This window comes from Pocillopora damicornis, chromosome 12, assembly GCF_964200805.1.
Source record: "Pocillopora damicornis chromosome 12, jaPocDami1.2, whole genome shotgun sequence".
Lineage (NCBI taxonomy): Eukaryota > Metazoa > Cnidaria > Anthozoa > Scleractinia > Pocilloporidae > Pocillopora > Pocillopora damicornis.
In genome coordinates this window covers 6,372,171-6,394,881 of record NC_142681.1, presented here as the reverse complement: position 1 = coordinate 6,394,881, position 22,711 = coordinate 6,372,171, and the positions used below count along the sequence as shown (strand labels likewise).

Sequence of the window (22,711 nt, the reverse complement as noted above, 5' to 3'; positions counted from 1 at the left end):
TATATTGATCGCGGTTTCGTTCCACAGTTCCATATCCAATATTCCGTATTCAGATTTTCATCAACCAGTTCCCAGCTTCTTTCGGGCTGATGATAAATGATCAAAAGCGCGGTTACTTTGAAAGAGCAAAACAATAGAGGTTTTTTGCGTCCTTCATTCTGTGGGATCGTATTGTTTTCAAAAGAATAGAACGGCTGCCATTGAATCATTGGAAGCAGTTTTTCAAGGTGAGAAACTATGGGGTAAAATGCTACTGTGATTGGCCTTTTTTTTTAAACTCAACGATCAACTTTTTGATTGTCTTGTTTTTCAAATTTTATCGATAGTTGTTGTTGACACGTTTTCTATGTGTTCAGTTCCGGTGTGAGAGTACACCGCTGAATTCTAAATATTGCAGCCAGGAAAAGTATTTTCACCTTTAAATCTCTCAAAAGTATCGACCATTCTAAAAATAGGGTTTGTATCAGTTGTATTGGATCCTTACCTGTCACCAGAAGATAGAGCCATTTGTTGCATGGGGCTCTTCTCCAGAAAATGCTATCCATGACCTTTAATGACGCAAAAAAGGTTTTTTTGTGTGAACACGAATTTTAGCTTCGCTCCCTCAACCTCAGCATAACTTGGACTAGAATTGGCCAGCCTACCAGAAAGTATACAAACAAAACATTGCTTCATAATGATATCCTGTGCGATTTTTGAACCTGCACAGACAGCATTCTGCATTGAGCAATCTTCAAAATAATGCACACTGGTCCAACATCTTTGTGGCTTGTGTCTATGGACAGGTGTTTATAAGCCTGGTTAAGCATAAACTGTTTGATTCTTTGTCCTAAGTATGAAACTGAGTCCTTATAAATAGAACATTCAGACCCATGGCCTCTACAGGTTTCAGAAAAAATCCCACAAAGTCCTGAGTTTACCATTGAATTTCCAGGAATGGATAATTCCTTTCAATCGAACTTGTTGCTATTTTTCATGCACATTCTTTCAAATTCTCATCACTTGTCAGTTTGACTTTGCAGATCATCATAAAAATAGTTATTCTTGAAAATCTTAAGGTTCATGTGAATCTTGCTAATCTTGAAAAAAAATAAATCCAAGTCCAGGAAATAGCCTAGAGAAAATCCTGGAAAATTGTTTTTTAGAAAGGGGTACAGACCCTGTAGACTTCATGCAAAGGGCAAAAAGGAAATATGACTTTAACATGTATCCTAGGCACACGGTGTCTAAAGTTTGACTGAATTTTACTTGTGGTTTTGAAACATTCCCGAGCAAAACTTTGGCAAGCCCCTCTTAAACCAAAATCTGCTTTTGATTCTCTCTCATGAAAGTCATATTCACTAATCAAGGTAACCATAGCTTTTAGAAGCAAAAAATATCATATGCTCAAGAATACCCTGTTTTGATGAGAAACTGCTGTCAAATTCCCACTCTGTCACAAATACTTAGAGGGTGTTTCTTTTCAAGGAGGACTGGAATAAGAGAATAAATAAATGTTTCCATTTGCAAGTTAACCCTTTCACTCACCAGATATCATTAGTAATTCTCCTTACCATGTGCCATGACATTGTTATCACAATGGTGATAGTGGGGAATTTGGTATTTGTTTAACTGATAATCCCCTCAATGGTATTTTTCTTTATTCTCATCACTTGCTGCTTGATATCTTATTGACATAACATTTATTTAGTAATTATTCGTGTTTTTGGTAAATTTGTAACTGAGCATTGTAGAGATCTCATGGGTTAACTCTGTCCTTTCATTAATTCCAATGCATATATAGTGTATACTATGATACCTATGATGTCAAATGGAAAAAGGAAGTTATTTTATATGCAATAAAATTAAATGAGAGTTAAGTAACATCAAGAAGTGGAATAGGTTTTTAACTCTTTCACTTCAAAGATCTTATAAGTAATTCTCCTTACCATCTGCCATACAATTCTTCTGGTGTTAGTTTGGAGAATTTGGTATTGGATCAACTTATTACTCCTAATTGATATTTTTCTGTATTCTTGTTCATTTTCTGCTTGATATTGTATTGATATTGTAAGGAGAGATTTTGTCTTGGTCACTCATAGGAATTAACTCCCATGAGTCAATTTGGGGATAATCAGTTGATCCAATACTTAATTCTCTGAACTAACATTATATGAATTGTATGGTTGACAGTAAGGAGAATTACAAATTTGATATGGGTTTGAAGTATTAAAGGGTCAAGTGATTCCCTTGTTTGAGGTGAAATGTGTTTTGTTTCAATAAATCAGGTGCTAAACTTGAAGCACTGATGGAGCTGGCCAGACAAATTTTTCTTGAGCACCCACTGGCTCCTATTGATATGTACCATTGTTACTTTTGTTTGAGATAGTCACTTTAATTAAATTTTTGTACTGCATCTTGCTCCATCGAAAAGCAATAAATATCACGATGTAAAATCTTAGTAGCGCCAGGGCGGTGGCACAGGTGCATCGGTCCACTGCGCAGCCAATCTCTCGTTGTAGGCGTTGACTTTATCATTCATCTTCGCGATGCAAGTCGACGATATCGGCTGACCGATTTGGGCTTTATCGCATTTGAATTGTCTCAAAAACTGTATAACTTTGTCCTGTTGCTTTGGAATGGCGGTCTTTCCTTGCCTTTTGTAGTCGAGCCACATTCTCATCGCATACTCAGGATCGCTCATGCCCTCTCCAAAGTGCACCAAACCAAGCCTGTTTTCGGGTTTTATTTTAGTACGGATTAAGTTCATTGCGTTAAACATTCTCCACATGTACTTACTCATCTTAAGGAAGCATACCTCCAGAGGTTCCATCTGGCAATGGCCAAACTCCTTGTTTGACTCTCCCCAGTTTTCGATCATGGATACCCACAGGTCCATAAGCGAAAGTGACGTCGATATGTCAATCACTTTCATTTGTGTGCCACCCACTACATGTCGTATGGCGCCTCGCGTGTGATAAGCTTCAGCTGCGTAAATCAGGGCCTTTGCAAGAACATCTGTTTGAAGAAAATTACTGAAACGTTAAACCAGGAATTGAAAATCGAGTGTGGTTTTTTTTTTGTTAGGGGATGGAAAACTTTGATATGATCAGTACGGAAGTAGAGATGACTCTCCGAAGAAATGTGGTCGTAACACGACTAGTAATCGTTTTTTACGCGACATTTCAAGCTGGACACTTGCGAAACCGTGGAGGTGATGAAGGAGCGATCATATTATTTTATATAAATGTCTGTTTCACCTTAACTACGGATCGGAAAATCAAAGATTGAAAACGTTTCAGTTTGCTACTTAGTCAACCGCCAAACACAGGTCGTCAATTTGACGACTTTCGCTGAAATTGAAAAATTAGCCAAAATTCTACCCGCTCGCCATGGCGACCAAAACGGTTACAGCCAGCTTGGAGTGCTGCTGGTCCAGTTATGATTACCTAACAATGCCGGTTTGTATCCTCCTTTTGACGTCATTTCTTTCACCAGGGCTTGATACTGATTGTTATGGGCCAGTCTCAGGCCACTCTCTGTCACTCCTCCCCCAGGTCTCATCGGAATTTTAGCATCCAAGCTCTTAAAGGTTTCCAGCCACTTTTCCAAGAATGCTTTTGATTTGGGTGCTCCCTTCATTGATAACTTCGCTCCATTTACCATCGTTTCGAAGAACTTTATGTTGTACTTGTAGACCTTGTAATAAGCGCTGGCTAATTCTTGCATTTTGCTGTTTAATGTTTTTTCGTTGTTCTCTACATCTTTGGAAAATGTAGGCGGTAGTTTAACAAACAGAAGTGGCATGGCGTACTCCAGGGTGAAAGCGTAGACATTTGTGTCAAAAACGATCTCCGAGGGTTTCCCGAATTCATTTCTGTCTTGGAAAAAGTTGTTGAATTTCTCTGTAAGCGTACCAGCGTCTTTTCCAACAAGCCCGACGTCGTAGTCCGAAGTGCAAGAAGCTGATCCGTAAGGCTCAGGAAAGCACACAGAGTCAGGGATTTCAATTTTCTTTGCCGTTGTTCTCACGCAAGGTTTTAGCTTATTACCACTTAGAACGTAAAGAACGTGTGTCACAAAGAGATACCTAGCGGCAGTGATGTACAGGAGTTGAAGACAGCTAGTAGGAGTGCGGAATTTTTTTTTCATAGCTGCCCAATCGTTGTTTCGTTTAAAGAACTTCTTTATCCTATCCGCATCTTTGGCAAAGTCTGTTGTGCCGATTTGTCCTGCGAAGTTGGGTTGAAATATCCACATATCTTTCTTGGGATCTTTCTTAAATTTATACTTGGCCACAATGTCAGTCTCCATCCACTTCAGGTCATCTTGATCGGGGTCGTTCTGAAGCAAGTTTGAAGCTAGAAATCTGTTTTTGTGAAATAAGACCCAAGATTCATATTCAAACTCTCTTGTGTTGTGGGGAAGTTTCGGAGCTCATTAGTCCATTGGATTTTCAGCGAAGTATTTTTATCGTGATATGTGATGGTGATAGGACTGAGTGGAGTATAATTCAGGGAGTCATCAGGCGAAGGATTTCAAATTGGCCGAGTACGTAGTGCAAGGGTAATTTGAAATTACGATCAGCGTTACCCCTTAGTTGTACAACTCGCAGTCCGATTTCTAATGAATTGTGTCAATAAAAAAACATGAAAAACTCAGGAATGAAAAATTTAATGTGAGAGCACGTACCATTCTTACTGATACTGAGTAAAAGTAACTGGACCTGTTAGTTTTGTCCACGTTACTATGTTTCTAATGTGAACCTATCAACCTGATGTCATTAGTTTCACTTTGATTCGGTAGGTAGCTGAGTTTTATTGGACGGTGGCGTAAAGTACATAATTTTAAGTGACTGCTCAACTGTCTGATTTGGCCTTTCCGACTGTTAGTGTTAGTAATCGAACAGTTTGGACTTGAAAGAGCTAGAAAGTCCCAAGTTAGGGCTTCTAAGGGCTGCTCATATTCAAGCGTTTTGTTACTGACACAGTTAGGTTCCCTCTTGATCCAAACACGATAACTTATATCGGCATTTGCACAAAATCGTTCTAAATTCATGATAGTTGAAATATCAGTGATTGTAAGCTTACGGTTCATCAGAAAGTTTTCCCTCTACAGGCTCACTGTAGTCGGCCAAGGTCCACTCGGGCTGATTCTGGAGGAGGTCCTCGACTTGTGAGATAGGGTACAGTTCATCACACACCTGTCAGACAAGCCACACAGTGAGTAATTTTTTTCAGTTTTTTTGTTTCACTTGTAGGGCTAGAGTGTATCTCGGTAAAGTATCTTAAACTGGTTCAAATCAAAGTAATCGGCACAACAGCCAGTTACTGTGATTTTCCAGTTCGACTGAATCGGGAAACTTGATTCAGATTTATGAAAGATCATGGACTATTTATACTCTTCATGTATCAGTCATGATTTAACACGAGGGGGAGAGGGGGGTCGGAGGATTATGACGGGTAACACATGGTTTTTAGAGGGAGGGAAAGGGGGATTGTCGTCGCCAACACAGTATGAAGGGGGGTATAGTAAATTGACTGCCAGTTGACTGCCAATGAGGGAGGACGGTATCATAAGGGCAATTCAAGTAAATTTCATTGTGACACAAACAAAATTCTCCAACCACTCCCCTCTCCCCCCTTGGTAATTGAACTCCGTTTCGTGCAATTTTGGTCTGAAATCCTACTTATGATTTCAAATCACGCTTATGCTTATATTTCAGACCAAATTGCACTCCACTTAGCTCGATTACCATAAGAAATCGTAGTTTAACTTCATCACTATCCCAAAGTGACGCGGGGCACGGTGAAGCGAAAGAGAGTGATGAAGGGTGGAAAGGAATGCTGGGTTTGGTCAAATACGACTCCATAATTTCCTCTCTATAGAATGAAAATTGATTTTTAAGAAATTCTTTGGATTACTTGTTTATGTATTGACTGAGATAGTGCGGTCTACTGCTTTTTGGAACTTTTAAATTTTCACAAATTGGTACATTCTATAGTTACACGTAGGAGTACAGTCTCTCAAAAATTATTTGGATGTCGACTATGAGGAATGTATCTTTTTAATTGTCTTGAGATATCGCTTTAAAAACTTACCACACTCCTGTGAACCAGCGTGAAAACTAAGACACTTAAAGCAAGTATCATCTTGGAGTGCCTAAAAACTTATAACACAGCAAAGTTTAGTTAAGTCACAGGGTACAAAAACAGTAAGAATGTAGAAATGCTTCCTAGAAATGGACGTGTAGGTTATGGGCCCCCTAAGCGTTCTGAAAACTGAGTTCCGCCTTCAGACCTAGGAAACTGGGTTAACGTAATTTCTATTTCCCTTCAGGGTTCATATCAGTCAACTTTTGTCCCATAATAGTGGTCCTTTGTGTTTCTCGGTTCCCTTTCTTAAATCCAGCATTCTAAAACTCTTAGCGTGAACAGGAAGGAGGGGACAAACAGAAATGGCTGATTGAAAAAGGAGAAATATGAATGTGTGCGTGCCTGAGATATAATAACTTGCTGCTTGTCTTCAACAGCAAAGTGTGTGCTTCACGTGATGTTAATAGTATTTTAGGTGAATCGGAACCAATCTGATGGCTCAAGAGTTCTTAGGAACTGGAACAAACGAAGCGTTTTTGTCGTGACAATAATAAAATTTATTTATTTCTCGCGTGGCCATAGACTAAATTACGTGAACATGAACTAGGAATTCTCGTGTTTTGCTGTACGTCTTAAAACTGTTACAGGATGTATAAAAAAAAACAACGAAAAAAGAAAACATCAAAAGGCAAATTAAGAGAAATACACCGTCATAGTTAACATCACCTACCTAACGACAAAACAAATACGTTCGTTTGAGTCGATCTCCCAGTTTTTGTTTTGAGAATAAATCAGGAAACGTACGGGCAGTCAGATCAAGCTTGTTGTAACAAATTTACTAAGGAAATTTATTTTATTGTTATATTTCACCAAAACTCTTAAAATTTCATAAGCTTTTGCGCCTCAGAAACATTCGTTGCCTGCCGTTATTGGTTGAAAAGACAATAAGATAATGTTTTAGTTTTATTTACGATCAGGTGCTGTAGTGTGTGTCGTTGATTGTGTTCCTGGTTAGCAATTGTGTTTAGACACAGGTCGTAAGTCACCGTTTTAACTCTGATTAATTTCATTTCAGAGATAAATTTTCATTGTCTTGTGTTGACATTTGTCACAAAGAAAACAACACAATTAAAACACATTTTAAACTATTAACCCTTCGTCCCTAAGAGTGACTAGCATCTAATTTCTCCCTACAATTTAACCCCCGAATCACACATAAAGGTCATGAGAATAAAAGAAATGATCAACAACTAAAGAAGCTAAAGCTTGTTAAACCGGAATTCTCCTTGTTAGCACTTGTGTATTCTCCAGATTTTCAGAATAATATGGAGAGTGAACATTCTGATGTTTAGGTGTAAGGGGTAAATCTGATAGATATGCAATGAGCTACTTTTCTGGTATGTCAAGTTTTTTGAAGTGTAGCATTGTGAGGTGAAAGGGAGCAGACGAGACGCTTACTTATTATTACAATTTCTACTTTAAATTTGTTTTATATTTGGGTGTCTCTTACCAATTGTAAAATGTTATTTAGATACCGAAATGTAACTTGATGAAGTTCAGGTTCCCCTTTTTCCTAGACATGTAATGGTAAAATAAAACTAGGTGTAGGATTTGATGGATTAGTAAGACTTGTTCATATGGAAGGCAGTCGAATTGATGGTAATCTCGTTACTCCTTTCTATCATTTTGAAGAAATCCATCTAGGAGAGGGCGGCTGTTCACAGGTTGCAATCTATCAAGAAGATATTCCATGTTTTCGCAGTTGTATTTTTGCGTACTCGTGTGACATTTCTATTCTTAGTTTGCGAGAGATGTATTTGTCTTGAAAACATTAAACTTTGTCATCGGAGTTGTGAGAGCGGGGTGACGTGAGCTACTTTCGCAGAGGCTACAGCCCATAGCCTAAAATTTCATCTTTATCGTTCTTGGCTCTTTTTCTCTGCCTTTTGTAGCAGTTCATGGGGTAACACGGAAAGAGGCAAAAAAAAAGAGACACGCGAAAATGAGACCAAGTAGAAAATAAAGGGGAAAGGTGTTGAAATATAGATTCAGATGAGCGCGCAAGCAGGAGATTTTATGGCGTTGAAGTCATTTTTACGGTACATTTTGTACATCTCTATCTTAGTAGTGAGATTTTTGGATGCTCTAGGAACAATTTAGCTTAACGTATCGGGGTTGAAATAATTTTTTACGAAAATGATATAGGAGGGCTGACGTTTCCACTGGGTGTAGGAGCTTTTGTGGTAGAAAACATGAAATTTTTACTTGGCCTAAAGTGAAAGAAGATCTTGATGATTCAGCTGTAATTATTACCTCATTGGTATTGTAACCATAGACTTAATTGTGTTACCACAAATTGGGAATCAGTGATATTGAAACTAAATTTTCCGTGTGTGATTTTTTATACTTAGAATAAATAGCATATGCCCACTCACAAGAAAAAAGTTGATTAAAAAAAAAATCGTCGTTAAATTTAACACTTCTTACCTGGATGCATATGGCGCGCGAACGTTAATATCCCTTGATATCTTCGTATCTGTTTTAGAAACAAAACTAGAGTGGCAAACCGCGTTTAGACAAAGGATACAAACAGTCTACTTTTAACTTATTATCTTTTTTAAGACTGTCTTAAAATTTCGTAAGATTTGGACATCCGGGAACAAGCGTGGGTGGCTGGCAAATTCTTGGATCCACCGACCGTAAGGTAATTTTCTAATGTTAAGGACCATGCAGGTAGTTTCAATTGGTTGTGGGACCTAATACCCGTCAACTATTGTGCCATTCTACGGGTAATGTTGGTCGTTTCGACTTCCTTCATTAACTGCTCGCACCAAGAAATTGCCTTAGGTGCTTATATTTTGTTACTGAGAAGAATGTAAACTCGAGGCCACATTTGTCGTAAGGCAGACAGTGGCAACAAAAGCTTCTTCTCTTAACTTTCGGGGTTTTGCGAATTCGCGACAATTGTTACGAGTGTACACAATACTAATTAGTTAAATTTTGAATACCAGTTTAAAAAACTGTGCTTTGGTGGTCTTCTGCGCAGTGTCATCAAGTGAAAGAGAGAACTGCAAAAGTCCATCATAATCCACTTTACTGGAGAACTCAGGGGTCCTCACATAAAAAACGCGAGCGAGTAAGAAGCAATTAACTGCTCATTTGAATATGACTTCAGTTTTCATTACAAATGTAAGGTGCCGCTATTTATAAATGGAGACAATAGATAATAAATAATTCACTGAAGCACAATAAAAGTTTTTACAGTCATCGAGAAAGTGCTCTATCAACGCAATTGATAGACTTAATACTCCTGTAACTTAAAATGAGTTAATGGATCGGGTGCTTTTTGGGTGCAACTATAAGGGCACTATTTACGTTATATAAATTTTCAGCGTTGCTAGCACTTGTTCAGTCCCCCTCGCTCTGTCCCATAAAAATTAATACGTCACCTGCCTATTCAAAGCTCCCGTGGGCGACTTCAAAACCTTTAAAAGTAGTGCAGCTGTATATGGTCGAGATTATGAAAAAAATTCAAAGTTAGAGTTGCGTTCAGAAACGAAATTTTCTCCGTCGTTCTTCGATCAACCGGAAGGGATGGCACTTCCAGTGTCGTGTTTTCGTTACGTCATTCTTTTGTCCTCTAAGGGTCAAACCACAGAGGCTTAAATTCCGTGTACGTTTAAAGTCTGTTTTTTTCGTACTGGAAACGACTCATTGAAGAGTAAGATTTAACGATTCAAAAATTGAATTATTTGTAATAGTAACAGTCGTTGTTTACAGGAGAAAACTTGACGAGAGCTCTGTTCAACTCAGAAGTTTCACGTTCTTTATAACCATTTAGGTGTCCCTGTCACTCAAACCCATACTGCTTAGGCCCAACTATCATGAACTGAGCGCGCAGTAGCGCCCAACTGATTTCAGGGAGGGTTCGAATCACGTCAAAGACTGAATTTTTTTTTTAGGCTTTCTTTTCTGAAATTTCTTTAATAGCAGAACTCCTGCGTAACTTTCTTCGGTCTCATGAAACGACGATTTCCGATCATCTCAGCGAAGTGAACCACAACCTCAATTGTAGACTTCAAGTGATGGATAAATATCTAAGAAATTCAAACGTGTTAAAAGAAATCCAAATCGGAATCCCAACATTTCAATCTTCGTTTTCGAACTAAGTTTGAAACTGTCTTATACGTTACGTTTCTTTATTTTCGCTCAGCCTCGCGCTCTTCCGAAAAAAAAAAATTGTTATCACGTACCACCACAAGGAACCTACTTCTATCAATTACTGCATTCTTTTCGCTTGTTTTATTTAGTTCGAAGTCAGAGAAGATCGAGTGAAATTTTTGTCTTTACTATCACAGACAGATATGGACTTACCTTCTGTTAATTTTTTTCGTTCTGGTTTTAGCAGAGAGAGAGAAACGCAAATTGATATTTTGCGTGCCAGTAGCTCAGCACCTGACTTTTAATGTTTGGACAACCCTGCGAGGCTTTAAGTAAGGACAGCCCCTTGTGTGTTTCACGCTTAAACGGACCCTCTTCAAATTGGTGAAGTCATAAGAGTAACCAGCTGTGCTATGCATTTCTAATTTACTTTGTACGCCCACGTGGAGAGCAGATTTACATGGAAAGAGTTTTGCATTTTGAAAAGAGGATATCTGAGGGAAAGCGGATCATGTATGGGGTGCTATTTGTCATCTTGGTCACGAAAAATGTGATTCTTTTTTCAGGCCTTGTTTTAAAGACTAGTTCAGTAGTGTTCTTAGCTGGTGGGATTGATTCTAAATACGTTTCTTCAACCGCAGTACACACATATGATTTTCATATGTTTACAGCTATTATTCACCACTTCGAAGGTTTATTTGGATCCAACATAATGGCCAGCTCCCAGTTGGCTCGTTAGCTCAGTTGGTAGAGCGCTGCACCGGTATCGCAGAGGTTATGGTCTCACGAAATCCCCACCCATTGACGAAGCTCTGTTAGAGCAATTTGTTTCTCAAACTCATATACGATCGAGATCACCCTCTTCTTATATTCGCTTAAACCTTTGACTCCCAAGATCTGACTGTCAATTCTCCGCTCAAGCTGCTACACATTTCCTTCTAATTTGGTTATGAGAATTAGATGTTAGATCAAGATTAAAACTTCTAACTGATAAGTTTGAGTATTCTTATTAGATAGATAGATAGTTTATTATCAAGAACCTTGCAGCCACAGGCTGAATTACGTTTGATTTACAATAAAATATATACTACAAAAAATACATGGCTAAGAAGAACTAATTAAAAAGACAAAAATATATAATTAAGAGGAAAACAATATTACATCATTGCTTTATGGACATAGTGATGGATAAAACTATTTCGAGTACGAATGGTGTGGAGGCGCCGTGTAGTAAAAGAGTGCTGACTCCTTAAATTGACTTCGCACTCATTCTTGGGAGGTAGTAAGCTATAGAGCTTGTGCGAGGGATTAGACAGGATGGAATTAAAAAGCTTATCACATAAGAACTCGCGGCGGTTGTGTAAGGGAACTAGACCAGACAAAAGAAGCGCCTCATTGTACGAACAATCTGGATAGATAATACGTAAAGCTCGCCTTTGATATCTCTCAAGATCTACTGAAAGGTATTGCGGGAGGCTATGATGATAAACAGGGCATGCATATTCAGTGACAGGCCTAATACAAGTCAAATAGAAGAGCAAAAGTTCCTCCGACTTGACTTGTGCACGCTTAAGCTGACGCAAAAAATACAGGCGCTTGTTTACTTTCTTTACAACTTCGGATACGTGATTATTCCACGTAAGATCGCAAGATATCTGCAAACCTAAGATCTTTGCTTGCTCTACACACTCTAAGTCCTGATCATTAACCTTAATTGGATCAAAGTTCTTTCTAGAGTGACTGAATGTTATGCGCAGTTCCTTGCACTTGGTTTCATTTAATTGGAACTTGTCAGCAGAAGCTTGCGTCGCGAGTTCGTCAACCGCTTGTTGGACTTTGCTGACCTCAGACTTCATGACTGTTTCAGAAATAGTGGAGTCATCGACATATTTCCACATGTCTGTACCCGGGATGATGAGGTCGTTTATCATAATAGTAAATAACCAGGGGCCAAGTTTTGTGCCCTGTGGGACCCCTGATGGGATGGCCCCCCACTCCGAGTAACAGTCCTGACTAAGTTTAACACGCTGTCGGCGACAGGACAGAAAGTCCACTATCCAGTTAATTATTCCGCTTGGAAGATCGTATGAAATGAGCTTCTGAACTAGGATCTGATGGTCAATAAGGTCAAACGCCTTGCGGAAGTCAAAGAGGATGGTTCTGACAGTTGCACCGTTCCCATCCGTAGCACTAAGCCATGAGTGGACCATGCTTATTAGTGCTTGTGTCGTACTGGAACCTGGCACAGTCCCAAACTGCCGTACATCCACTTTCGCCAAAACAACAGGCTTGAGGAAACTCTCCACGACGAAATCTTCAGCAACCTTAGAAAGCACGGGAGTTAGGGATATTGGACGTAGATGTTTGTTTACATCGTGTATTGGATTTTGCTTTGGTACTGGAGTGATGTTAGCGTCCTTCCAAGACTGAGGCAACCGTGCTTCCTTAAACGAACAGTTAAGGATATCAGTCACAGGCAGTGCTAGTAAATCTGCATTCTCTTTAAGAAGCCAACCGGGGATTCCGTCCGGACCGGTTGCCTTAGTTGGATTTAAGGCGGATAGCTTCTTTAAAACAGAGAATTCTGATACCTGGAAAGCACTCTCCTGGTCAGAGTTGGTTGAGGTGTTAGGTGAAAGGGGGGTGAAGACGCGCATAGGAGCCAAGAACGCCTGGTTGATGGTGTTAGCAATGTCTATCGTGCTTGGAGGCGAACCTCTCTGACCACAATCAATATGTTGGTAGAGGGTAGCTGGATTAACGCCTCTAGAAGCTGCGTCTGACGTACCACTGAGCTTCTTTACCTCACGCCACCAAACTGCGGGTTTACAGTCCTTCAGATGTTCAACCTTGGAGTTATAGAACTTTGCACGGCATGCTTTCCTCTCACGATTAACGCGATTTCGTAGGGTGCGGTACTGCTCCTGGTCGCCTTGAGCGAGGGCCTTTTGGCGGCTGTGAATGAGACCCTTCAATTGTTGATCAATTGTTGATTAACTGATTTTGTAGATAATAATGGATATTATAGGGAGAAGTTACATGTTAATCACTTCCGGAAGTATTACTTATCGAGAAGAGACGGAAAGGACAGAACGTTATGGTTACAAGCATTTTCAAAATGGGCCAGATTGTGCAATTGTGTTTATTTTCGTTGTGACGATGTAAACGTTTTTTTCTGATCGGCTGTTCTGATTACTTTGGTTTTGATGTGTCGATATTTAATTGAAAACTGTTGTTATGCAATCTTTAAAATGTCAAGGTTAAATGGTGTAATCAACGCCTCAGACACCCAATTCCTGTATGGTGGAACGCGCGCTGAACAAAGCCTGTCGAATGGTCTCCATTGCATATCTAGACAAAAGAGGATCTTGCACTAAACTAAAATTGTTTCAAAGATGAACAGATTGGATCTATTCAACCCTTAACATTGCATTTATTACAACTCTTTTTACAAGTTTCCTCCATCCATGTTGCGTATTTCTTTCCACATTCTCCAAGTCCAGCCCACTGCTTGCATTTCGAGTGTTTGTCAAAACAGTCTGTTGATAAAACAGGAAATGCAATGTTTATTTTCATATATTAGTAGAGCGCCTGATATTTATCTTATCGTGCCACTATTCCGTGGAATGCGCAGTGCCTCAGACGTGCGCAGGACACTCAACTCTCGCCGTACTTCTCTCCACCAAGAAGTACAATGTATATTCATAGCCAGGGAAATTTGATTCAATTCTGAGGGGGGTTGAGAGATCTTCAGTGGCCAGAAACTAAAATAAGCTTCAGCAGCAATGTTGTTAATGTTTTTTACCGAGTCATCAATTTACGGCTCTCTGGCGATTGTAGATGATTACGTACCAGCCTAAAAATGTAAGAGGTGACTAGGAAACAATCCTAATTAGTAACTCTGTTGTCACTTGTCTTTTACACTGTTTTGACCTCTTATCGATGATACTCAAGAGCCGTTGATATACTTCAAAGCCAACTAGAGTCTCAATTCAGAGAAATTCAATATTTGCTTGACTAGATGTGGTTTTTACGCGGACTGTGGATCAAAGCACACCGCAGAACTATCGAAACAAAGCTACTTTTTGAAACTTTTCTAAGCCTGTAGATATGCCTTGATCAACTTCAGTTCGACAGGTGGTCAGATTATTGATTGAGTTAGCCGGTGGAAGTAATTAGTGAAGAACCACAAAGTCTACATTTTTATTTCACCAACCACAAACAAGGCAGCTCTTAGCACAATTCGGCTCCATCCAATTGGGGTTTTTCTTGCACTCTCCTTTATCAGCCCACTGTTTACACTTCACGGTGTTGTACACATCCTGGCAATCTATGAATATTAATCAAGTCTATATAATCAGTGAACATATAATATATAACGTCCTTTCCTCATAGTTCACCACTTAGTTTGCGTGATTCTTGTTATTTTAATAACGATCTTTTTCTTTTAGACTCTAATTTTTTTTTCTGAAACTAGCTAAGATAAGTATGCTGTTCGAGAGTCCACTGTAAAAGATCCTGTCATGGGATGTTCTTTTCTACTTTTTACACGACTGTTCCTTATTTTTCCCTTAAAAAATTAGTCTTGATATATTTTACAGAAAGGAATAGTATATGATTTTTAAAAGAAATATGTGATGAATTTAGGTAATGGTAGTGAAGTAAGGGTGAAATTTGAGATACGAGTTTAGTGAAAGTATATATTTGACTCTTACTGCAAACTCCACAGCTCTTCATGCAGTTCTGTCTCATCCAGTTTTTGTTCTTCTGACATTCTCCAAGTGTCGCCCAAAAATCGCATTGGTTAGGGGCTGTGTATTTGTCTTTACAATCTGTGGGATAAACCGAGTGATGCGCTTCATGATCATGATAAGAATATGGTTCAGATACTCAGTTTGAGGGCCTCATGATTTCATAGCCCTTATGAAAATAAGTTTGTTTTTTATTCAATCGATTTTCAATCCACACCTGTCCCAGATCCCGAGATGGGGTTTGTAGGTCTGACAGTCACTGGGGCTTTTGTCGGTGGTTTTGGTGGTGGATTGGGCTTGGGTTTTGGCATGAGATCTGAAAATGGAAGAGAAGAAAAATACGTCTAGATTAAATAACTGACTGAAAGCTATAACATAGATAATGCTTTATGAAAAACGATTATAAATTAGTTCTAAAAAATTTGTAATAGTAGTTTGAGACCAAAAGAATAGATTTACATAGCACAACTAAAAGTTCCTGTGCCCTTCAGGTATAAATGAATACAGCAAGAATACTAAAAGAAAAGTTGGAGACTAGGTAACGCGTAGACGATTCAAAGGGGTTACTGTACCACAAACACAGGTCTTGACGCAGTCGAGCTTCATGTATGTTACTGAACATGGATGGCCGTTTTGGACTCGCCACTTGCATGTAGATGTTCCCACTTTGTCGAAGCACCGTTCTGTTTGGAGAAAAGGTATCTCAGTTTTTAAAAATGTGAAGACGTTTTACATAATTCAACATTTTGAAGAACTACTTACTCACTGGATTGTTGATTTGTTAACTGATTATTTGGTTTACAAGAATCCGGTATGCTAAAGTCGCTTAATCTTTTGCACGCTTAGACTTCGTTACTTACAGTGGTGGTAATTTCAAGAACTATTCGATAAAGCGAGCAACGTTTTATTTGAATACCATCTGGAACTTCCTTTGTACTCATTCCCTAGAAAATACCTCTTGCACTTGAATTGGTTCATACGAGTCACGATCAAGTTACCACCAAGTCTTAACAGAGCTTAGTGAACGTCATTACCATTCTAACCAAATATTTCCTCGAGTTTCAGATCCTCAGTCGATTGTATTGACATTTTACGAGGTCTCAGTTGACATTAGTCGTGAATAATTGTTTCAGCGGTATACACTAACTTAAAAAGTGAAGTTCCCTTTAAATCGTTGTGTAGCTAGAATTGGACTGATCTGACTTACTTTCACACTTTTCTCCGTACCACCCCTCATCGCAGATCTTCTCTGAAGAAAATACAAGCGAGTGGTTAGTCCTTCATACACTTTGAAAGCTTTTTCAGCCTTTTATCTCTGGCCCTTTACCGACCATAGTCCACTTGAGGCTTTGAAAAACTTTTATTTTCCAAAACAAAAGAACTACTAAATGTGGAAGAAATGAAGTTTGAACTATGTATGGCACGCTATGTGCGTGAAAGAAAAATTAATAACCTTAATTTAGGTAGGTTAGTGAGCCTGGATCCCAAATCCTCGAGTTTCATGAGTTGATCGCGCCTTTTGCGGTAGGGAATCACCCCAGAAATTTTCTATGTCTATAAGCGATAATCCAGTTTGCATATATATATTGAGTAACCTTTTTCGATGAATTAATTCAAATCGCCATTTTCTGCCGTTTTCGTCGTACCATCAACGATCAGTAGACCCGAGTTATTCTCAACACACTAAAAATTGCATGAAAAGTCGCGCTGTGAATAAAGTCAAGTGACTTTTTAAAGGCTATGAGAGTTTGTTTTTCAAGCTTGGGTTTTTTTTTCCTTGAAACTTTAAATAAATAACGTAATAAGCTTGTACTATTTATTACCAGAACAATCGGAGCCTTTCCATTTGCCATAACAGGTACAAGTGCAAGTGTTACGGTCAACTTGTCCTCCGTTTTTGCACTTTAAGGGACATCCTGCAAAATTTCAACAGAGACCGGTCGAGAAATATGATAAGCACAAAAATCACTTTTGATGTCTTAATGCTTTGCACAGCAGATTAGCAGAAGGTTAGAAATTAGTTCTTGGGAGTGAGAAGCTTGGAAAAAAATGAACCTCATCAGTAAACTAGGAAACAGCTCGATAACAGAACGTAATATTCCGAACAACCTTTATAAAGCTGACTAAAGACAACTGGTTGGGATTTAAACAACCAAAAAGTTAAAAGAAGTTACTTTTAAGAAAGATTCGCGAAACAACCTCATCTAGACCTTTGTCACTGACCCTTCCATAGATTTTGCGCTCCACGCCTCCTTTTCGATTCCTGTCCACCTCTTTCTTTATTATCAGTAAAACAGACTTTATTGATAGAGGAGGAAATGTTCTTGTGACAAAATAGAACTGGCCCTGAATGGAGACATCCTATGTTTTACTTAAAACTATACTCACTGCAAAGGTTGCACATCTTAGGGCAGTATTTTTCCATCAGTTCTCTGTTTGTCAGGCACGTGCCTTTTGTGTAGGTAGTTCCACATTTCGGGCTAAAATTCTTACACTCTCCTGTGAAAAGTTTAAGCATGACAGTTAGAGCTATTTGTAGCTTGAGGCCATTTTTCCCTATTGACCTTCTTTTTATACTCACTGCAAAGATTCTTGTAGCACCAACCCTGGCCGCTAGCGCACTTTGTGCATGGAGTTCCAGGCGTGTAGGGTTGCTGTCCTACCACGTTACCACTGCAAAAATGATAAAAAAAATATGTTAGATAATAATTGTAAGTTAGTTTTCTCTAAGGAGACAAACTCGGGACCCGGCGACTCCATCCAAACATTTTATTAGAGCTTGTAAACACGTGCATTACTTTCTAAGAATTAAACGTTTTCAGGATTTATTCAAAACTATCGACCCTTTCTTCCAGAAAATAAACCAAATGAAATACTCTTCGGTGACAGTTTACTTATTATCTGTTTGTAATTGACGCAGACTGTGTCGTCTCTAAAGAGAATTTATTTCAGACATATTCAGAGTTACACTGTGTAGTACAATCTGTCGTTTCTCTGATTGGACAAACGATGTATTTTCACAGTCGTTCGCTTCATACTTCACAGTGTAAATCTCGGTATATATGAAATAAAAACATTCCATGGAAAATGCTTGAACAATTGTATTTACTCGTGCGATGCATCAAAAAACTCACTCGTTCGCTGTGCTTAGTCGTTCGGTTTTTTCATGCATCGTAACTCGTGTATAGAAATCGTTTGTGCGGACTTTCCATGCAGTAATCTCTTTATCCAGCACCTACCTTGGATAGTAGTCACAAGTTACAACTGTCTCTCCAGGGACCCAGGGGTGAGGCTGACCAAAGTCCTTGTCACACCAGTTAAAGGCACATCCAACCTGTTTGCTCTTGGCCCACACAACCTTAAGTAAGGAAAGCGAGACGAAAATGACGTTCTTACAGGGTAATGCTCAAAGTTCTGAAGTCGAAAACGGGGGCTGTTTTATGTTATCCAAGGCGTAGCTTTTCGCGCAGCTTTAATTGAATGGGGCAATGTCACGATACTTCGACGCTACTTTCGATGCTATGTAATATTTTGCAATGCGATATGAGAGTATCCCATAATTTTTGAACGCGTGAAGAGTTTATTCTGAAACAAAAAGAAATGGTGGTTAAGCTTACAGAATATTGAAAAGAATGAATGTATAACAGAGAAATTATGCGAGATGCGCAAATCATATCTTAGCTCCCAATTTAACCTCTGAATATCTTTGCAATATGATCAGCGTGCTTGTGAAAAAAGTGGTCGAAAACCTTGTTTTATCCTGTAGTCTTACAGCTTCTTTCATCGACTGTTTTTGCAGATGTAATCTCATGCGTCCACATATGTGTAACAACTGAGAGAAAGTGCGTCTCGAAGGGTGCATATTTACAAGCGAATGTCTTTACAAAGCTACTTATGAGTTGGTTTGATACCAGCATTATGATCGTGATCTGTAAACTAACCTGTGTATAGTGTCCGCATGGTTCTTTTCGGCACATCCATGAAGGCATCGGATAAGCAAACTTTGAAAAACTGTAATAGTTTTTTTCAATAAACCATCGGCGTACAGAATCTTCTGGGCCAGCATCTTTACTTTCAATCCACTTGCCCCACTCACGGGCTAAGTTTTGACCTGGTGATTGTCATTGTAGAGAAAGAGAAAAAGAAAACCTTTTCTTCGACAGAATGAATCACGTTTCTTTTCTGTTTGATTGTTTGTTTTTAAGGTAAATTTTTGCCAGTTGCCATCTTTTCTAGTTGCTTTTGATGTGCTTCTAACTGAGCAGGGACACACTAAGGTTAAAAAACTAGCAAGTACGATAAAATTTCTCTTATGTTAAAAGTGGGGCAGAAACACTCTCAGTCTCCCTACATGCCTCTTCATCATTATCTCTTCTATGAGCCTCTCAAGTTCTAAAATTTTACATGTCAGTAACGAACGTTTAGTTTTTCTTACAATCTTTTGGACAGTACTAAAATTGCCTTCATGAAATTATCTGCGATGATCTTGGACGACCAGCGTGCTTGTAAATGGTAGGCTTATCAGAAAAATTAACCCAAATTGCAACTTAATATGTAGTTTTCCGGTAGTGATCGTTTATTTTTTCCTCAATTACCTACAGACTTGCTTCGAAAATTTTGGTTTGAGTGCCACGCCCCAAACCTAGTAAAGCCATGCATCCACTCGCATTTATCCGACCACATTTGAGCCTGGTTACCAAGGTCATCATTCCACACCTGAATTGATACAAGATGAAGAATTCAGTGAAATTGTTTCGTAGCATATCTAGCGCCTTTCGTTCTAACGTTTAAATAGCCAAAAACTTAACTGCAACGAATAAAGGGGATAAGTTTCTAAAGAAACTGGTGCTGCATCGGTGGGAGAGTTAGCAGGGTAATTTAGTATTATCAACTGAGTTGATCACGTAAATTGGCCACCGTAAAGAGTTTCAAAGCTGACGTTTCGAGTGTTAGCCTTAAGTCCCTCGCTTTGACGAAGGGATTTGACAACGGCCAATCAGAAAATGTAATATTTAACAGGTGGCTTCAAAGAAAACTTCCTCAAGGAAGACTGTTTAACTCACCACGTACTCCATGTCCGCTGCACTTGGCTTTACCTGACTCCGAAACTCATTGTGAAGATCAACAAACTGCTCCTTTAGCTTGTTGCTCAGACGGCACTGTCTGAAATCACCAGGTTGAGGAGTCTTAGGTCCCATACGAGCACCATTGCTGACTTGTAAGGTCACAGAAAATACGATGATACACAATAGTGATGTCATCATGTGGGGGTTCGATTGACTCGTGCACTGCTGTAAATCGGTTGATTGGAAGAAATCCATTGATTTCTCATTGGAATATACATTGGAACTTAAAACTTAAACAGCGCTGAGAGACCGAGATAATTAAGATGCGTCCCATGCAACGGACCGATTATTATATCCATTGATTTCTCATTGGAATATACATTGGAACTTAAAACTTAAAAAGTGCTGAGAGACCGAGATAATTAAGATGCGTCCCATGCAACGGACCGATTATATCAGGGTTCTGTTATTCACGCTTAACTTTAATTGGGGGTTTGAAAAATCGTTTGATTACTGTGGCAATTGTTTAAACTGTATCTTAATGTATAACTCAAACTGTCTCCTCGAGTGCATTCGTGCAAACGCAGATTTTACAAGCTACAACTTGAGTTCCATTAGACTCGATGTTTCTTCAATTAATGGTTAAATTTACGTTCTCGGGTTCGAATTTTTCATGGGTTCAAGATTTTCAACCCAGAGTTTTTTCTTTTTACCCTTTCTCTAGACTCTGAACGCAAGGCGAAAAAGAGTTTAGAGCAAGAATTATAAGAACGAGTTAAAGAAATTAAAGCACAACAACTGTTCACTCACTTTTGGAGCTTTCTTTGACTTTTGCACAATCACAGGACTCCTTGAGTCAACTTGTGAATGGAAAATAGGGTGAATGGATAGATTGACCTTCGCTAATTTTCGAATATTTCGATCAGACATTTTATGGAAACCGGACTTAGTGCCCGAACAGAGAAATATTCAACCGGTTCACACGTTTTTCCTTGCTGCGCTAGAATCATGGCATCAATACATTGTAAGATAATGTGTTTTTTTGCCACTTAAGACCACTCATGTAGCTGCAACAATCAAACCTTTCGTGCGGGAGCGTTTTACGTTAAATGAAGAATGTCAATGCTATTGAATACCACTCGTGTTAATTTGCTCACAAAAAAAAAAATTCAAACTGTGGGAACTTTATTGAGTGATCATTTAATCTCGACCTTTTGTAAGGACTTGTCTGGTGTTCGGCCATTTCAACATATTTTATTTAACCTAGTCCAACTTGGTCAACCTTCGTTTATTGCCTTTTTGAAATTTGAACATAATTTTACGCGCGCAATGGTCAACGTAAATTTTCCGTGATATTCCTTAATTTATTTAGTTTGAACCCGAATTAGCTTCAATTGAAGTCACACAACAGACGCCTTAGGGTCCAATATATCAATTAAGATTTGAGACCGTTAAATGACCGAGTGGATGCGACCTAAGAGTCTATGGATTCAAAATTTTTCACTGCCCAACTACAAATTTGAATTTTGTCTTTGTCATATGAGGAATAGAATAAAACCTAGCGATGGAGAGATAAATTTCCTATGGCGAAAGTGACAGAACCTTCGCTAATGAATTCACGGTGCTTTAAATCAGGTAAATCTATGACTTCAAAATGTCCAATCTTGAATCTCACACTCCAACATGTTCACTCAATATGGTCACCCTCTATACCATCCCAACAAAAAAATGCAAACGCTAAGTTCAAACAAACACTTAGACACGAGGCATGCATAAGAAGGAGTATTCCAAAAAGATTTGTACAGGGTGCGACAGAACTAGAGAAATTATCTGAATAATTTTCGATATTATATATTTTTTCCAAAACATGTAGCTAAACGTATGAAAAATGTCTCCAAAACAGCTAAATATCGAAATTGCAACGGTTCACTGAAGTGGAGGCTAGATTTAGTCATGACAATAGGCCCACTTACCAAAATTTCCTGAGATAGTTATTTTACTCTTCAGAGTCGCTGCGTGTATGCCTAGCTGTGACGGTTTGGCTTACCAAGTCAAAACGCGCGCAAATTTATAGCGATTCAGTAAATGGTCGGATTGTTATGCTGAAATATTTCTTTGTGTAAACAAATATCCCACGGTTCGTAAAAACTTGACTGTTTACTATTAACGTTTTTTTGTTTTGTTTTGTGTCTTTGTCACGCATTTTTTTTTCAGACTCAGGAATTACATCCAATTTTAACACTCGTACCTTGTATTGAAGTAATAATATTTCACCGGAAAAAAAAAGCATCACTCTTGATAAAATGTAGGTCATATTTGCTATAGGTTTACCGAATGTGATGTGCTTTAGAAATTCAGTTGTGTTCGTGAGTTTTGAATTTAATTAATTAAAAAATGCACTCTGCTCTGACGGATTAACACGCTTGGCTAACAATGAGTTCATTTAGTTGACCGTTGCATATTTCAGTGGTTTAAAATTTGCAACTGGGAAAACTTTGAAGATCTACTTTAAAGGAATAGAGCCACAAAATCAGCGTTTCAATAAAAGCGCCAGCAAAATAAACAAAATTTCGAAAGATTATCAAAACCCTGTCACAAAGATGATCTGTCATAGTTTTTGTACCGTGAAAAAATTTAAGGGATTGGGTCACGCTGAGGG

The 22,711-nt window shown here is 38.7% G+C and overlaps 2 protein-coding genes and 1 long non-coding RNA gene across 12 annotated transcripts; 1 reads left to right on the top strand and 2 right to left on the bottom strand.

Moving 5' to 3' along the window:
* Positions 1-111: 111 nt before the first annotated feature.
* On the top strand, positions 112-16,152 carry LOC149036237 (uncharacterized). The gene is made up of 3 exons (XR_016182021.1): positions 112-227; positions 5,098-5,201; positions 15,478-16,152. It is a non-coding gene; the product is annotated as an uncharacterized LOC149036237 (long non-coding RNA).
* LOC113667421 (uncharacterized) lies at positions 1,624-10,572 on the bottom strand. Of its 9 annotated transcripts, XM_089190669.1 has the most exons (7): positions 10,449-10,570; positions 9,524-9,576; positions 8,562-8,627; positions 6,081-6,148; positions 5,070-5,182; positions 3,429-4,348; positions 1,624-2,997 (listed from the first exon to the last, which is right to left on the bottom strand). In XM_089190669.1, exons 3-7 carry the CDS (start codon positions 8,569-8,571, stop codon positions 2,438-2,440), a joined length of 1,671 nt encoding a protein of 556 aa, XP_089046795.1. In that variant the 5' UTR covers positions 8,572-8,627; positions 9,524-9,576; positions 10,449-10,570; the 3' UTR covers positions 1,624-2,437. The 9 variants fall into 9 exon arrangements, with proteins under 9 accessions (XP_089046795.1, XP_089046801.1, XP_089046799.1 ...); XM_089190675.1 differs by lacking the exon at positions 9,524-9,576 and having other exon boundaries at positions 6,081-6,141; positions 8,562-8,610; positions 10,449-10,572; XM_089190673.1 differs by lacking the exon at positions 8,562-8,627.
* On the bottom strand, positions 13,649-22,200 carry LOC113667430 (cysteine-rich secretory protein LCCL domain-containing 2). 2 transcript variants are annotated; one of them, XM_027183250.2, is made up of 14 exons: positions 22,026-22,200; positions 20,050-20,277; positions 19,582-19,702; positions 18,928-19,097; positions 18,226-18,344; positions 17,568-17,659; positions 17,375-17,485; positions 16,810-16,902; positions 16,194-16,235; positions 15,559-15,669; positions 15,204-15,302; positions 14,951-15,067; positions 14,452-14,565; positions 13,649-13,774 (listed from the first exon to the last, which is right to left on the bottom strand). In XM_027183250.2, the coding sequence occupies exons 2-14, from the start codon at positions 20,248-20,250 to the stop codon at positions 13,650-13,652; spliced, it is 1,515 nt and encodes a 504-aa protein (XP_027039051.2). In that variant the 5' UTR covers positions 20,251-20,277; positions 22,026-22,200; the 3' UTR covers position 13,649. The 2 variants fall into 2 exon arrangements, with proteins under 2 accessions (XP_027039051.2, XP_089046808.1); XM_089190682.1 differs by having other exon boundaries at positions 20,050-20,274; positions 22,026-22,153.
* Between the last annotated feature and the right edge of the window lie 511 nt (positions 22,201-22,711).